General features: G+C 44.4%; 1 protein-coding gene across 6 annotated transcripts in view; it reads left to right on the forward strand.

Annotated features, from left to right (window-relative positions):
• NDEL1 (nudE neurodevelopment protein 1 like 1) overlaps window positions 1-17930 on the forward strand; it is a 102444-nt gene that overhangs the window by 28167 nt on the left and 56347 nt on the right. For all 6 annotated transcript variants that reach the window (XM_033961240.1, XM_033961242.1, XM_033961243.1 and 3 more), the window contains exon 4: window positions 7809-7957. In XM_033961240.1, the coding sequence (XP_033817131.1) occupies window positions 7809-7957 (149 nt within the window). The remainder of the gene's footprint in view (window positions 1-7808; window positions 7958-17930) is intronic.

Consider the following 17930-nt stretch of genomic DNA (forward strand, 5'->3'; position numbering starts at 1 on the left):
CTGCATCCCCAGCCTTATATGTCACGTCATGTCTGTCCAAATTCGATTGTAAGCTCTTCTGAGCAGGGACTGTCTATAAATGTCAAAATGTACAGCGCTTCGTACGCCTTTCAGTGCCATATAAGTGATGATTAGTAGTAGTAATATTCCCCTTCCCAACAAGCTTTTCTTTGATATATGTGGTGCAGTATTGAAGTATTAGCTCTTATGGGTTATGCTGTGTGCTGGCTATGATGATTTTAATGATGATTCTGTTATGTCCCTTCCGGATTCTATACTCTAGGTTTCAATCCCTTCCCGCAATCCGGGAATTGCAGAAAAACAAAAACACTTTTCTGAGCCAATGCTCCTCCTACTTTAGAGAGTGAGTTAGAGCCTCCTACAGTTTCAGTTTCTGCAAGTAATCCGTGCAGAAGTCTTTTGATTTGCTCTGCTTCTTTTTCTTATTTTTTTTCGGTGGCTTCAGTGCCGTGAGACTCCATGTGATATCCTTTGGTGGAGGAAAGGACGAAGTCCTGCATAGCTGGAGTGCTGCTTTTAAGTTAAGTTTTTTAAGTTTTATTAGGATTTTATATACCGCCTATCAAGGTTATCTAAGCGGTTTTACAATCAGGTACTCAAGCATTTTCCCTATCTGTCCCGGTGGGCTCACAATCTATCTAACGTACCTGGGGCCATGGAGGATTAAGTGACTTGCCCAGGATCACAAGGAGCAGCGTGGGGTTTGAACCCACAACCCCAGGGTGCTGAGGCTGTAGCTTCAACCACTGCGCCACACACTCCTCCTCTGCTTCACAGAGAAACTTTGATGGATCTATGCAGCCAGCCTTGTGGGTTTTCATTGAAGGCTATTCTTCATTTTCACAAGATGCCTCTGAGAAAATACTCTTTCAATTCTCAGAAGGAATTAAGGATCTGAAATACCTACCATGGGTAGAAGAAAAAGACTTAATAAATATAAAAAATCCTTTTAGTAAATGCTCTTTGGCTACGTGGAAAAGTGTGAGGAAAAAATTTCTAGGTAGAGATAGAGGTATTTTTTCCCCCTATATTATTTGCACAAGATTTTATGCCAGGTAGGGAGGGGGGAATTTTTAAGAAGTGGGAGGTAAAAGGGCTAAGATGCTTTGGTCAACTAATTGAAGAAGGGGAGGTAAAGCCTTTACAGACATACAGGGGAAATATCAATTAGAAGGGAGAGATCTTTTCCCTTATTTACAGATAAAAAATTATATATCGATATTAAAGGTGAAGAGTAATGGAGTTTTAAAGAAATCTGAATTCAAAAAAAGATTAGGAGAATTGGATAAAGATTAGGGGAACCAGTAGCAAAAGAGTGTATCTCTTGGTTATACAAAATTATATATGAAGATAAAGCAATCAAAGCCTCATACATGAAAACATGGGAAAAAGACCTGGGGAAGGAATGGTCCATAGATGAATGGGAAGTAATTTTATCACATCTTTTCTAGACAGCTAGAGCTGTCACTTTAGTGGAAAATGCTATTAAACTCTTAACACATTGGTATATTACTCCAGTTTTAATTAGCAAATGTATTAAGCAGAGTGATGCTACTTGCTGGAAAAGATTTGGTAGAAGAGGTACATTCTTTCATATGTGGTGGGAATGTCAAAGGGTACAGAGGTTTTGGGAACAAGTATTTGGTTATATGAGCAGATTAATTAAAACTCCACCTAAATTGAATGCCGAGAGGGCACTATTGGGAGCAAAAATAGAAGGTTTAACATCCTCGCAATCTAAACTTTTGGATTTGGGCATTTATAGCTGCTAGATTGACATTGGCCCAGCAATGGCGCAAGCAAGATGTACCTACATTAGGAGAAATGAGGAAACGCTTAGGAATAGTTTGTGAGAAATAAGATTATCGGCCCTATTAACAAATCAGTGGGCAAAGTTTAATGATATATGGGAGAATTATATTCAAATAGAAAAAGAAGTTTAATGAAAGAATATATTGTCTTATTCTGATAGATTGGGGATCCAGGTTTGGGGCCAGACCACAGGGCTGATTTGTGCACCCGTTGTTCTTCCCTTCAAAAGAGGATCCTCAAGAACCGACAAATTCAACAACGTCTTTTTGGTTTGGCTTTTTGGTTCTGTTATGGAGGGAGATTCGGCACTGGTACCGACGTCGGAGTCCACACTGAAGTCGATGTCACATCACTCAACGTCACTGGAATCTGCCTCCAGTGTCGCATCCAGTGAGTAAGCCGGAAAAGAAGCCTTCCCCTACCCCTTTTTGGTCTTCAAGTCACTTCAGCAGTGAGCCAAGTCCTGCAGACCTCGAAGCGCCCTAAGAAACGCTCGGCTCCAATTGAGGTGAATGCCTCGTCATCGACCTCCTCATCTCCGGAGCACAGAGCAGCACCAAAGGTACCGGCGAAAAAGCCAGCACTACCGGTGCAGACTCTTAAGCAGCAAATTCAAGAAATGCTGCAAGCGGAGTTACGGGAGCAGTTACAACTCTTACTCCATGTCATGGTGACACCGGCTCCTCCGTTGCCGGTCCGGTCTGAGCCTTTGTTATCGGCATCTACCCTTACAACACTGGTGCCTACTGTCTCGGCACCAGATTCCCGAAAGCCTTCATTGGTGCCGTCGGGCATAGTTCAAGGTTCGATGTCGGATACAGCTCGACATCGCTCTTCTTCACACACATCTCCCGAGACGATGTTGGTCAAATCGGGTAAATCCTTGAAGAAGATGAAACATCTTGACCCATCGACACCCCGTTCTCGACATCATCTTCCACCAACACAGGACTCTGATCTCTCGGAAGATTCTGAAGAGCCTGTTCTGACTGATGCTGAGGCCTCTTCTAATGAAGACTCTCAGCCTGCTCAAAAACCAGATAAGGCTTCTTTCTCCAAATTTTTGAGGGAAATGTCAGAGACTCTTTCTATACCTCTGGAGGCTGACTCAAAGACATCTAAAGCATTTTTGGATGCATTAGATTATGAGCAGCAACCTAAGGAGTTTCTTAAGCTCCCTTTCCACGACATTCTATGGGAGACCTTTTATAAAAATCTTGAAATTCCTTTGACCATCCCTGGGGTTCCTCGTAAGCTTGATTCCCTTTATAGGGTGGTTTCAATTCCGGGTTTTGACAAGTCTCAATTCCCTCATGAATCTCTCCTGGTGGAGTCCACACTTAAAAAATTTGCATGGGCCAGTGTTTACGCTTCTGTTCCTCCTGGCAGAGAGGGAAAGACAATGGACTGCTTTGGCAAGCATTTATATCAAAATGCCATACTTGCCAACCGGTCCGGCAATTATGCTTTCCATTTTTCTTTTTATCTTAAACACTTAGTTAAGCAAGTGTCCATACTACAGAAATATTTACCTGAGCGTAAGGTACTTTTCCAAAATTACATATTTAGTTTGCTGCAGCTGCGAAAATTTTTAGCACGCTCTGTTTATGACACTTTTGAGCTCACCTCTCGAGCTGCAGCTATGTCTGTGGCTATGCTGCGCTTAGCCTGGCTTCGAGTGTCGGAGCTGGATGTCAACCACCAGGATCATCTGGCCAATGCTCCTTGTTTGGGCAATGAACTTTTTGGAGATTCCTCAGATTCCACCACCCAAATGTTATTGACCCATGAAACCAGGTTGCTCTTACCTCTGCCAGGAGGGTCAGTGAGTTAAAAGCACTAGTAGCAGATCCACCCTTCACAGTTTTCCATCATGATAAGGTGGTTCTGTGTACACATCCAAAGTTTCTTCCAAAGGTTGTCTCTGATTTTCATCTCAATTAGTCGATTGTTCTGCCAGTGTTTTTTCCTAAGCCTCATTCTCATGCTGAAGAAGCAGCCTTGCATACTTTGGACTGTAAACGAACTTTGACCTACTACCTTGATCGCACAAAGCCACACAGAACTTCTCCCCAACTCTTCATCTCGTTTGATCTAAACAAGTTGGGGCATCCTGTTTCCAAGAGAACGATTTCCAACTGGTTTGCTACCTGCATCTCGTTCTGTTATGCTCAGACTGGGACTGGCACTGGAGAGCCGTGTCACAGCCCATAAAGTTAGAGCTATGGCAGCTTCTGTTGCTTTCCTTAGATCTACTCTCATTGAGGAAATCTGTAAAGCTGCCACCTGGTCCTCAGTTCATACATTCACTTCTCACTACTGTCTGGAGTCATTAAGAACATAAGAAGTGCCATCTTCGGAAAAGACCCTAGGTCCATCGAGTCCGGCGATCCGCACACGTGGAGGCCCCGCCAGGTGTACCCTGGCATAGTTTTAGTTCCCATATCACTCTAAGCTTCTCATAAGGAGATGTGCATCTAGCTTACCCTTACTTATGTTACCATATGCCACTCATAAGGAGATGTACATCTAACTTACCCTTAAATCCTAGAATGGTGGATTCCGCAATTACCTCTTCTGGGAGAGCATTCCAGGTGTCCACCACTCGTTGCGTGAAGCAGAACTTCTGATATTTGTCCATGTCACATTGGACATTGTAAATAATTTTTTTTCCTGCTCTATTTTGTTGATTCCTTTCAGTATTTTGAAAGTCTCAATCATATCCCCTCTTCTCAAGGGAGAACAATCCCAATCTCTTAAGTCGTTCCTCATATTCCAAGTTCTCCATGCCCTTTATTAGCTTTGTTGCTCATCTCTGCACCCTCTCGAGTATTTTTATATCCTTCTTTAGGTATGGAGACCAATGTTGGACCCAGTATTCCAAGTGTGGTCTGACCATTGCTTTATAAAGCGGCAGTATTACTTTCTCCGATCTACTCGTGATTCCCTTTTTTATCATGCCTAGCATTCTATTCGCGTTCTTCGCTGCCGCCGCGCATTGCGCCAACGGTTTCAGAGTCCTATCGATTAATACGCCCAGGTCCCTTTCCTGTTCGGTTTTTCCCAGAGTTGCACCTGACATACTGTACTTGTATTCCTTATTATTTCTGCCTAAGTGCATCACTTTGCATTTTTCCACATTAAATTTCATCTGCCATTTATCTGCCCAATTTTCCAATCGGCTCAAGTCGCTCTGGAGTTCCTTGCTGTCCTTCTGCGATTTTATTGCCCGGCATAGTTTTGTGTCATCTGTAAACTTGATGATCTCACTGGATGTTCCATCCTCCAGGTCATTTATGAAGATATTAAATAAGATGGGCCCAAGTACTGAGCCCTGGGACACACCGCTAGTCACAGTCTCCCAGTCTGAGAATTTCCCATTTATGTCCACTCTTTGCCTTCTGTTCTCCAGCAATTTGCCTATCCATCTTAGTATGTCTCCTTCTATTCCATGGCCTTGCAGTTTCCTGAGGAGTCTTACATGTGGAACCTTGTCGAACGCTTTCTAAAAATCCAAGTATATAATATCCACCGGTTCTCTATTATCAATTTGTCTGTTCACTGTCTCAAAAAATTGAAGTAGGTTCGTCAAACATGACTTCCCTTTCCTGAATCCATGTTGGCTGGCTTTCATCAGATCTTGTGTGTCTAAGTGCCGGGTTATGCTATCCTTGATCAGCACCTCAACCATCTTCCCAGGGACAGACATGAGACCCGCAGGTCTATAGTTGCCTCCTTGCCACAATTTGAGGTTCCCAGGTCCCAGTCTATCCCTGGAAAATTGAAATCCCAGTCGTGGTTGAGGTTTTATTATCTTTCCCCTTCCCGACATCGAGTTTGAAGTTGATCCTGTTGTGATCGCTCGTCCCCAGCGTGACTGTGACTTCTACTTCCTTAGCCGGCCCCGTAATGCTGCTTAGGACCAAGTCCAAGGTGACGTTTTCTCTTGTTGGCTCTCCCACCAATTGTTCCAGGAAGCAGTCCCCTAGCACTTCCAGGAACATTGCCTCCTTGCCACAATTTGCGATTCCCAGGTCCCAGTCTATCCCTGGAAAGTTGAAATCCACCAAGATTACAACCTTACCCGTCTTACATTCGTGTTTAATTTCCTGTATCTATTCTCCAGAAGGGATGGGCACGTCGGCCAATCAGTTTTGCAAAAGTTATTTTCTTAAGGCCAAAACTCTCACCATCCCATTCTGTTAGCTTGGAGGTCACCCATATGTGAGAATATGCTGCCTGCTTGTCCTGGGATAAAGCACAGTTACTTACCGTAACAGGTGTTATCCAGGGACAGCAGGTAGATAGTTTCACAATCCACCCTCCTCCCAGGTTGGCTTCTTAGCTGGCTTATCATAACTGAAGGGACCGCGTGCCTACGTCAGGCGGGAAGACACTCACGCCTGCGTGATGCAGACTATCGTGAACTTTCTAAACTCTTAAAGTGGCGATGCACTTTTAAAGTGGTTCGTACCGGGGCTCCGTTGGTGACATCACTCATACGTGAGAATATCTGCTTGCTGTCCCTGGATAACACCTGTTACGGTAAGTAACTGTGCATTACAGGTAAGTAACTGTACTTTATACAGTAGTGAATTGTAGGTTGGTGTCTATGTATAGGGTAAGAGTGAGTTTGATAATTAAGGGGTCCTTTTACTAAGGCGCGCTAGACGATTTAGCGCACTCTAAATGCTAACGCGTCCATCATATTCTATGGACGCGTTAGCATTTAGCGCATGCTAAATCGACTAGCATGCCTTAGTAAAAGAGGGGGTAAGTGAGGTAATGAGAGGCTTGGAAGTAGGAGACTTAATTAGTGAAGATTTTCCTTAGCATCAGCTTGAGGATTGAGAGTAACACATAGTAGTATAAATGTAATGTGAGCCTAGGGGTGGGAGGACCTAACCACAGGATATGTTCAAAGAGTATCTGTGAAATTAGTCTCTCATGGTGTTCTCAGAAGCAAGCATAAACATTTTTCAGAAGCATATTTACCAAAGCAGAGAGGTAAGAAGAAAGAGAGTCTTCCTGGGTGAGGGAGAGTTTCTTAGGTCTAAGTTGGTGATACAAGGTAAAAAGATATGGGTAGGTAAAAAGATAATAAACTAGGCAGATAGGAACATTAAGTTTGTGTACTAAAAGAGAATGAATAACAGTAAATTGAAGATGTGTATCAAGGGAATTTAGCCAAATCACAGATTGCTTTAATTCTCCTTCAGTACCTATCCATAAACAAAAAATATCATTCAAAAAACGTTATCAAATTGAATTGTTTTGGAAAAAGGTGATGGAAAAATCTTATGATGTTTAAATTTAGCTACATATAGAGTAGCTAACATTACCCCATTGCTACACCCTGTGCCCTGCAGTATCTGTAGATTAAAATAGTATCACTAGAGCCCTGGCAATTTGTAATAAAGGCCAAACATGATGAATTCACAAATCTCTTCATAAAAGGTAAGAGGGGAAAGTTGAGAGTTCTAGACCAGACATTTTTTTTTTTATGTCATTTGCTTTTGAATCAATTGGTATCTCTCTGACTGATCAGGAATAGCAGATTGTTGTACAGTTCAGTTGTGTGTAGCAGATTTTTACCTAACCTGCCATTATTTTGATACAGTCTTTATTGATGTTCAGAAAAAGCAGGAGCAAATAATAGACCTCCAATAAACAGAAGTCCTTTTATTATAAGCACCACAGAAGAATTTAGATGAGTACATATATCCAGAAGACCCAATTTAGATGGATATATCCAATCTGTGTTGTCTTTATTTTTCTGCCAGTTTCTTTAATCTGCTGTGGCTGTGGTTCAGTCTTCTTGATTCTGATATAAGCAATAACAAAATTAGGTTAAGTAACCAGGCACAAGCATTCTTTCCTTTTATTCATGATATCTGTATGTGTATGTGTTGACTTCATTTTCAAATGGTGTATACCAAAACAAAATTATATCATGTTACCTTTTTTGTTTTCAGGAGAAGCTTGAACAACAATATTCCCAGAGCTATAAGCAAGTAGTGATGTTAGAAGATGAACTTGGCCAAACACGGGGTATTAAGGATCAGCTTCATAAATATGTAAGAGAGCTAGAACAGGCAAATGATGACTTGGAGCGAGCTAAACGGTGAGTTCTGTTATAGTGACTTCTGCTATACAGTGTCTTAAACAGTCATGTAATGTCATTTATGAAGCATAACATCTTCATAGCCAGGATTAATATTTTTTAAATGAAAAGTTTGCTTATTCTCTCAAGAGCAAGCAAGATTAGCCATATCATAGAGACCTCTATAAAAACCTAGACAGTCTTTCCAAGCACACATGGAATTTTACATGGTTGTAGTATCAGGTACAAATGATATTATATTCAGGCTATTTTTCAGAGAAAAATTCTCTCCATCAACAAGCGGGATTGAATTGTACACAGTGATAACTGGGTTGGAATAGTTCTCCCACAGTGCAAAGCTAAAGTAAAGTTCCGAGTATGTGTAACCCTGCCCATGTGCTTTCTTAGGGCTTGCAATCTCCTCGGTTTTGGTTTTAATATTGTATTGAATGCATTTGCACAAAAATGGATTATAGCTTAATTTAGAATATTGATCATTTTGGTGCCTTTTTAGGTGACCTGCATGTAAGTGTTCTAGGAGTTTAGTTTTGGATAGAATAGAGGCAAAGTTGTGATACCCATGTGATGATGTTGTGATGGGGGAACGATTGGTAGTAAAAAAAGAGATGACATGCTTGGATAATTGTTTAACTATGGCAAAACTAATATTGAAAACAATTCAGGCAGGATATATGCAATTGCAACTGTTATACAGATTAAAACCTATGTTACCAGCATTCGACTTCCGTAGTGTAGTGCAGTGTTCTTCAACTGTTGGTCTGTGGACTGGTGCCAGTCCGCAGCAATTTCCTGCCAGTCCGGAGGGCTGGCACATGCATTGGGCCCAAGACAGTATTCTTCAATTGCAGGTCCGCACTGCATCGATATGGTGTAATCTTCGGGCCGGCTCCCTCTTCCTCAGTGCTCCTACACATGTTAAGTGCCTGAACCAGAAGCTGCCTCTCTGACGTCGCTATCAGAGGGAAGGCTTCCAGATGAGGCACAGGATTCGTGCGAGGAGCAGCTGCCCGTGGCTTTGTGCAATGCATCAGTGAGGAAGAGGGAGCCAGCCTGAAGATAACACCAAGTGCAGCATAAAACGGACAGGTGGGAGTAGGCGAGAAGGTAAAGCACAGCATGGAGGGAGAGAGATAACAAAGATGGGAATGATTTTACTTTTAAATTTAGTGATTGAATTGTGTCAATTTTGAGAATTTACAGCTGCTGTCTGTATTTTGCACTGTTCAGGAAGAAATGCATTTGTTTCTTTTTCTCTGGGGTTGTACTGCATGCAGAGTCTTACATCTTAGGGTTTGTTTGTATATATTAGTACTTTTATTTTTTGGTCCCGTATTTGAATAGGGGTTGTCTGTGTTCAGGTAGGAATGAATGTTGAGAAGCATACAGGTTAATCATAAATGTGCTGTTAATAAGATTATATAGTGTGTGTGTGTATATATGTGTGTGTGTGTGTATGTGTGTGTGTATATATATATATATATATATATATATATATATATATATATATATATATATATATATATATATACATACACATATATACACACACACACACACATATATATATATATATATATATATATATATATATATATACATACACACACACCACACACACACACACACTATATAATCTTATTAACAACACATTTATGATTAACCTGTATGCTTCTCAACATTCATTCCTACCAGAACACAGATGAATTATGCTCGGAAATCTGGAACCTTGGTTTACGAGCATAATTCGTTCCAGAAGCATGCTCGTATATCAAAGCAAGTTTCCCCATAGGAAGTAAGGGAAACTGCTTTGATTGGTTCCACCTCTCCGAGATTGAGAGCGAGACCAGAAGGCTTTGAGTATGCGCAAATGCTCAAAGCCAGTCCAGCCCAGCCCAGACCAGAAGAGGGAGGATCTCTGACGCACCGCCAAGCCCAGGCCGCGCCAGAAGAGGGAGGAACTTCGGGCACCGGCACTGGTGCCAAGACGGGGTAAAGTTAGTGTCATTGACGTGCTAGGGGGGGGAGGGGAAGTAGGATCGCGGTGGAGGGGGGCAACGCGAGTGGGGGGGATGCCGGATCACTGGGGAGGATGCCGGATCGGGGGGGGGCGCTCGTACAGCGAGGCAAGCTCGGTTTACGAGGCACCAAGTTTGCAAATGTTTTGCTCGTCTTGCAAAACACTCGCAAACCGGTGTACTCGTAAACCGAGGTACCACTGTGTGTGTGTATATGTATGTATGTATGTATATATATATATATATATATATATATATATATATATATATATATACATATACATATACACATACACAGTGGTACCTCGGTTTATGAAAAATGAATGAAAAAAATGGTGTTGCAATTAGTATTATTATGGGGCGGGGTCTGGGGCGGAGATGGGCAGGGTCTGGCCCACGACTTAACCCAGTGTTCTTCAACTGCCAGTCTGCGGACTGGTGCCGATCCACAAAATAATTCTTATATTTTTGCCAGTTCATAGATGTCAAAAAATTGAAGAACACTGGTAAAGTGCAAGCACTGATCCTGAGTAAGGTAGATTATTTCAATGCACTAAACTTGGGAGTTGCTAAAGTGAAGATGAGGCCACTAAAGATGTTGATTAACTCTGTGGCAAGATTGATTACTGGTGTCCCAAGAATGATTCGCATAACCCCAGTGCTGAAGCAACTGCATTGGTTACCCATGCAGCATAGAGTTCACTTTAAGATTCTTTCAAGTATACATCAGATTTTGTATCATGTCTCCCCCGGCTGTTTTACAAGGATTTTTTGAAATTTATCAGCCTAAAAAGGTATCCGAGATCAGAAAATACTTTGAAACTGAGCTTAGAGGGTTAGATGCCAATCTCTCATGTTAGGATTGGTGCGGTGGTGCTGTCTGTGGCAGGTGCTAAACTTTGGAATGCATTGCCTGGAATTTTGCGATACTGTGCTGGAAGGATGAATTTTAAGAAAATGCTGAAAACTGTGACCCCATCCCCATAATAATAGCACTAATTGTAACACAATTTCTTTCATCAATTTTTCATATACACACAATATAATCTTATTAATACATAATGGTAACCACAAATTTAAAAAAACTCAAAGCACACTGTGTGCACAGAAAATGTTAATTTATTCAGGGTTTTTTTTTCCCAAAGAGGTCAATGCAGATGACTTTAAAATATGCAATCAGTAACAACTATAGAAAAATAGACAAATATAGAGCAAAATATAGACAGCAGATATAAATTAACAAAACTGAGACATTTTTATCACTAAATTGAAAATAAAATTATTTTCCTATCTTTGTTGTTTGGTGATTTCATGAGTCTCTGGTTGCATTTCCAATATTTCTTTCTTTCTGCCTCCTGCACGCTTCCTCTCCTCTGAACCCCATTCTCTTCCCCAACCAACATCTCTCTCTCTCTTTCTCCATGAGTCCAACTTTTCTTCCTCTCTCCTCCACCCCTATTGGCAACATTTCTTCCTCTCTCATCCCCTGAATCATGAAATTGTAATGCATGTAATTATTATAGACTGGATGGACTGTTCAAATCATTATCATTTACTATGTTGCTTTTGTGGCATAAATGCACAGGAGGCAAGTCTTTCAGTTGAAAGGAAGCTCTGGAATGAGGGGGGCATAGGATCAGGGCTGGATTAATGAATAGGCCCATAGGCATGTGCCTAGGGCCCAAAATGGTCATGGGGCCCCGCTGGAGAACACTGAAAAAAATTATTTTTTAAACAGCAATGGGGGCCTCCCATCGATCAGCAACACTGGGCCCCCCCGTTGATCAGCAACACCGGACCCCCCGATCGGGCCCTGCCCCCTCAATCAGCAACACTGGGATCCCCCATTAAAAGAAACCGGGCCTGCGATCTATCTCTCTCTCTCTCTCTCTCTCCTCTCCTCTCCTGGATTCCCTCCTCCATAAACGAAATGGGAGGTTACGTCATGAGGGGGAGGAGGGAAGCCATCAGCGGCACGCGCACTGTTTGAGCCCTGCGGCGTGTGTTCAATTTCTTTACAAGCTGCGGTAGGAGAGAGAGATAGCACAGAGCAGTAAATGAGTTGAAGTCGGTAGGCCTGGGGAGGGGAAGATGCTAGATGGAAGAACAAGAAGTGCGGTATGTTGGAGCAGGGGATGAGAGGGAGGGAAAGTAGGGGAAATGTTGGGCATGGGTGGGATCTTAGGGTGACAGGGAGAGAGAACAGCAGGAAAGAGAGCGGAAGCAATCTTGGACCCTGAGGGGGAGGGAAGAGAGAGGTGGTGAGATGATTGATTATGGGATAGGAAGATAGTGAAGGAAAAAGGACAGGGAGATGTCAGGCCATCAGAGACGGAGATGAGATGCTGGGCTACAAGAATGGAGGGAGGGGATATGCTGGAAATTGTGGAAATCGTGGGAAAGACCAAGGGACAGGGGTGGCAAGGAGATGAATGAGAGGAAGATAGCCTCTACCCCCTCACCTCCTCACTGCTGCTGCTGCTGCTTTCCAACATGTCCCTGACACTGACAGCACTTGTGTGCCTAGGGGCCCTCGACAAATTAATCCTGCCCTGCATAGTATAGAGGTGAAAGGTGATAGAATCGGAAGTAATTTGAAGAAATACTTTTTCTTGAAAAGGGTGATGAATTTGTGGATTAGACTCACAGTGGAGATGGTATAGATGAAAATGTATCTGAATTCAAGAAAGCTTAGGACAAAAGAGTAAAAGAGTAGATGGCATGGACTGGCAGACAGGATAGGCCATATGACCTTAGTTTGCCTTCTTTTTCCTATGTGTTTATATAAACTGCTTTGGTTGTACCACATAAAGATGGCAGGCAATATATAAAAAAACTAATAACTGCCCAAATATCCTTATGTGGGTTCTGACTGAATATGTGTTCCAGTGCAATAGGTAAGACATTCTAGACCAGGGGTCTCAAAGTCCCTCCTTGAGACCGCAATCCATTCGGGTTTTCAGGATTTCCCCAATGAATATGCATGAGATCTATGTGCATGCACTGCTTACAATGCATATTCATTGGGGAAATCATGAAAACCCAAATGGATTGCAGCCCTCAAGGAGGGTCTTTGAGATCCCTGTTCTAGACCATAGGGTTATTTCCCCATATTTGCATGAGCTGCAAAAGAAATCCAATCCAGATTTTTCACTCTGCCTCTGTATTACTTCATTGAACAGTCTAGCGCCCTCTAGCTGTCTTTTCTTCTGCACACATGACTGCAGCTATGTGTGTTCTGCTCTCCTCATTTTATTGTTTTTAATTCAACGTAGTTCCGTTGTTTTCGCAGTTATTCTCGTGTTTCCAGTGGATTTGATGCTCTGCCTACTTGAGAATTCATAGACTTGGGTCTGTAGCTGATAGGCTGATCCCTTCAGAGTACCTGTTAGCTAGTCTGCACAATCTTCCTTGGAGCTCAGGGCCGGCCCTGACCTAGTCTCACTCCCTGTTAAGCTTAGGAGGCTCAGTGATGTTCCGCAGCATGCAGGCTTCATTTTCGTGCCTCAGCCCATCCTGGTGTAAATCTGGTGGTCCGCAGGTGTGGAAACATTGTCAGACAGTGGAGTCTGACCTGCAGCCCGAAGATCAATGTGGAGAGAGCCTTCCCAGCATTGTGGCAGTGAATCCTGAACCAGCCATTGAAAAGGCTGGAAGCAGGTGTAGCATCTGTGTCTCTGGTCTCAGTGAGTACAGAGGAGCTGATAGGCTCCAATAACGATTTTCATCGATAGGCTGCCTCTAGCGATTTCTGGGCTCAGCATGGCTGGATATTTGCTCTGACTGGCGGTGGACGCTCCTTAGACTGAGTTAAGCGACTTTAAGTCATCTGAGGGTGAGTTTTCCCCCCAGGAGCTGGATACCTACTTGGCAGGTCAAGAGATGGGGATCCCCTCCCCAATAAAGAACATGTTCTCGCCTCCGTCTGCTGATTTGCCTTATAGTGCTTTGGGGAATCCAGAAGCTGGTCTGCTCTCTATCATTGCTTGTTTGCCAGTCAGCCCTTCCCGGATCGGGGGATCAGGACTTGTGTGCTGTATCCGCGGATCCTTTGGGTGCTGATTCTGTTGTCCTGTGCTTCATCTATTTTGCAGCTTTCCTGGTTCTTTCTGTGGCTTTACAGGAATTGGGTTTATCCACTCAGCCGCCTCTGCCAAGGCTTTAGAGTGGGCGCAAACATTCTGTGACCTTTCCCTGGCATCTGGATATGAGTTTCTGGTACCTGAGCAATTTGACTCTCTCTAGGAGGTACTTTGCAGAATGCTAGAGCTATGTCCTGCTGGTATCCCCTGGTTCTGGTGTGTAACCAGCTTTTGGAGCAGATCCAGGTAGATTCTCTGGTGGCACAGGTGACTTAGGTCACTTCTCTTCCCTGTGCAGGGGGTATTGAGTTGACAGCTCTGCAGTACCGCTGTGTGGCTGTGGTCCTCAGGCCCCTTTTTGAAACGGTCAATTTGGGCTTCAGAGCTGCTGTGGCACTATTTTTTGTCGCAAGTGCCTGTCTCTTGGCTGTGCATCCTGGAGACTGATGCGGTAGAGTTGCCTCTTCATCTGCTGATGGCTGGGAAACTTTCTCTAGCGATGCTTCATATGTCCTATTCAGGGTGCTGGCAATGGTGTCCGTGTACTCCCTTTCGGCCCACCAATGGGTTGGGCTGTAGGCTAGTTTGTCCATTTCTAAGGCGCCTTTAGCGAGCCTGATTTTTCAGGGGCAGTTGTTGTTTTACTCGGGCCTGCAAGTCCTCCTGGATTCAGTACTGGACCATCTCCCAAGGCCTGATAGTAACCACAGTGCTTCCAAGGGTACTGTGCATCATCATTTTCATGGCTCCAGCTGATTCTGACAGTGTGCACATTGAATGTCTCAGTGATTTTCTTATCCTGCCCAACCTACCAGAAGGATACCAGGTCGCCAGGATGCCAATTGCCTCTTTTCAGATAGGAGTCCAGTTCTCTGAGTTTTTTGCGTGCCTGGATGAGCATTACAGGTGAGTCTTAGACATTCTTTGATCAGGATGCCAGCTGAAATTTGTCCAGCTTCTGCCAGATTGGTTTGTGGATTCTCCATCTGGAGGTTTGGACACGCAGATCAGAGTCCAGTCTGCTGTTTAGTTCTTGCTGGATGTTCCAGCTTTAGGGCCGGGGGCACACAAACTCTCAGGCTCATCTTTCGACTCTTTATGCTTTTGCGTGTCTCAGAGCAGCTCAGAGAATTGGAGGCCTCTTTTGGATTTTCAGCATGTGTATGCGGCTTTCAGGCATCCCTGCTTCCGACTGGAGCTCGTGCAGTCGGTCATAGCAGCAGTGGCTCCAGGGGACTTTCTGACCTCTCTGGAGTGAAGCAGGTGCTGGAGGATTTGGCTTGGTTTGTCTTCCTCAGAATTAGTTCTCTACAGCTGCACAGTTGTTGGCATGCTTGGGAGTCTTCTTCAGTAAGGTTGCGGGCCGTGTCAGCGTGCCTATGTCTCGACGGCAGAAACAATGTGTACAGATGTTTGCGCTTTTGGAGCGGTCATCCCCTTTGGCAGGGGATTCTCTTCAGGTCCTGGACTTCATGACTGCCACACTGGATGTCATTTCCTGAAAAGGGGCACACATGTTGTCTTCAGCCTTCCTTCCAGTTTTGCTGGACCCTAACCTGTGATGCCTAGCAGATTTGTTTTCCGTGGCTTCTGCAAATTCAAGCAGGATTCACCCACAATCTCTCTACAGGAGCTTTCTACTCCTCCTTGTCTCCTGGATTGTGTTACAGACAGATGCCAGCCTTTGGGGCTGGGGATCTCCTTGCAATTGTCCTAATCAGAGGCTGGACGATCTCAAAGAGGGTGTGGTCCGTCTGTCTGGTGGAACTGAGAACCATTGGCTTACTCGGATGTGGTTACAGCAGACTACAGGGGACCAAGTGATCAAGGTTTTCTTCGCCTATTTGGCGGTGGTGGCTTCCTGTCTTTTGCCAGGGAGGGACCAAGAGTACTCCTCTGGCTCTGGAAGCCTGCCTTCGTTGTCTTCGACGGAGCGCCTTATCCTGCAACTGGAAGCAGCGCATGTGGCGAGAATGGGCAACCTGTGAATAGGCCTCATCAGCAGATGGTCTCTGGAACCAAACGAGTAGACCCTGTTCCCTGTTCGCTGGTTGTGGCATGCTGGTGGAGTCTCCGCATCAATCTTATGGCCGCTTTAGGATTTCAGCACTTATGTGTCTTCTTCCTAGACGATTTGAGTCCTAAAGCGGAGGGCCTTGGCGCACTTATGCAGTGCTGGCAGAAAATGCTTTCTCCTCTCTGTTTTTACTCCGGGGCCGCAGGTCGGCCATATCCTTCAAAGGCTCTTGGTACATTCTGGCCGTGTGCTGTTGGTGGATTCAGCTGGATTGTGTGAGTGTACAGGTTGCAGTTTTTGAGCTGCACACTTCGGACCCTTCCAAGCAGGGTCCTGTTGCCATGCCAGTTCTGGGCCCTTTGGTTTTTCAGTATGGCTCTTGAGCAGGCGGCCTTTGGGCATCTGAGATGTTTTGCCCTTGTTGTTGAGGCTCTTCTATGGTCTGTACAATCATCCAGGAGGTCAGTGTCCACTGTGGCAAGGGGGCCTTTCAATATGTGGATTCGTCTTCAGCTCCATTCTCTTTGGCTACAGTTTTGTGGATTCTTGCTTTTCTTCCCTCTGGATGAATGCTGGCCTTTCAGGGGTGTCTCTGTGGTTTATGGTGCCCAGACTCTTTCTTAGATCCCGGGACAGTTGGTCCTCTGTGGTGGCTCTTCTTGCTGTCACTCCATTCTTGCCGGGGCCTCGTCTCGGCAGACAGCTGGTTGGCTCTCCTATCCCGGCCTTGGACCTTAGCCTGGTGCTGTCTGACTTTCTCTAGGCTACCTTTGGCCTTCTTTTAGATGGTTCTCTATTGGCTTTGACACTCAAGGCCGTTGTTTTGGCTGTTCCTATAGAGCGGACAGTGTGTTTGCCTGCCTTTTCTTTTGACTGTTTCCTCAACTTAGGATGTCTGTGGTGGAAACTGGTCGTGTGCAGGGTTTTCATGTTTTCTTTGGAAATCACGATGGTGTTTCGTATCTCTGTCTCTGTGTGTGCTGACTCATTTGTTGTGGAGAGGTGCGTTCCGCTCTGAGGCCATGAGTTCCAATGAGTTCTGTAAGGCCCTTTCGTCAGCCTTCTTTCTTCGGGGACTCAGTCCTCTGTTTCCGTCAAGGTGCTTTCTTCCAGGGGTGTGGCTTCTTCGTGAACCGAAGCTAGCTCTTTTCCTTCTGAGGAGCTTTCTGAGGCTGAAACGTGGTCTTCTTTTCCCACGTTGGGTGCATTTTGCAAAGTGGATGTTACTGCTAGGCAGGACTCGGCCTTCCGTGCCTCTGTTGTACGGGCCAGTGCAGCAAGCCCACCATAGCTATTTGTGGGGGACTGATTTTGTACGTCCCTATGGTCTAGAATGTCTCACCTATTGCACTGGAAAAAGAGATTATGTACTTACCCTGGTAAGCTCTTTTTCAGTAGATAGGTGAGACATTCTAGACTCCCGGCCCTGTCTTTTCTTCACCTGTTTACAGTTCAATTATTTTATGCTTCTCCATGCTGGTCTTGGAGGGCTGGAGAGAATGGGTATAGTTGTTCTCTTGTGGAAAAGTTGGGCTGCACTTTTTTGGAGCCCGTGTTGGCGGTACACTTTCTGTTGCCTGTTCTTACTGGTGTCTCTACTTCACATATATGGTGCCTCTCGGTGCTTCAGTATTGACTACTAGAGGACGCTAGACTGTTCAGTGAAGTGATACAGAGGCAGAGTGAAAAATCTGGAATGGATTTCTTCTGCAGCTCATGCGAGTATGGGGAAATAACCCTATGGTCTAGAACAGTGTATCGCAAACTGTGTGCTTCCTGAGATTTCAAGTGTGCTGCGACACACTGTTGAGGAGGAGTCATCCTCGCTGGCTGACTGCCTACAGGACGTGCCTCTTGTG

This window comes from Geotrypetes seraphini, chromosome 10 (genome assembly GCF_902459505.1).
Source record: "Geotrypetes seraphini chromosome 10, aGeoSer1.1, whole genome shotgun sequence".
Taxonomy (NCBI): Eukaryota; Metazoa; Chordata; class Amphibia; order Gymnophiona; family Dermophiidae; genus Geotrypetes; species Geotrypetes seraphini.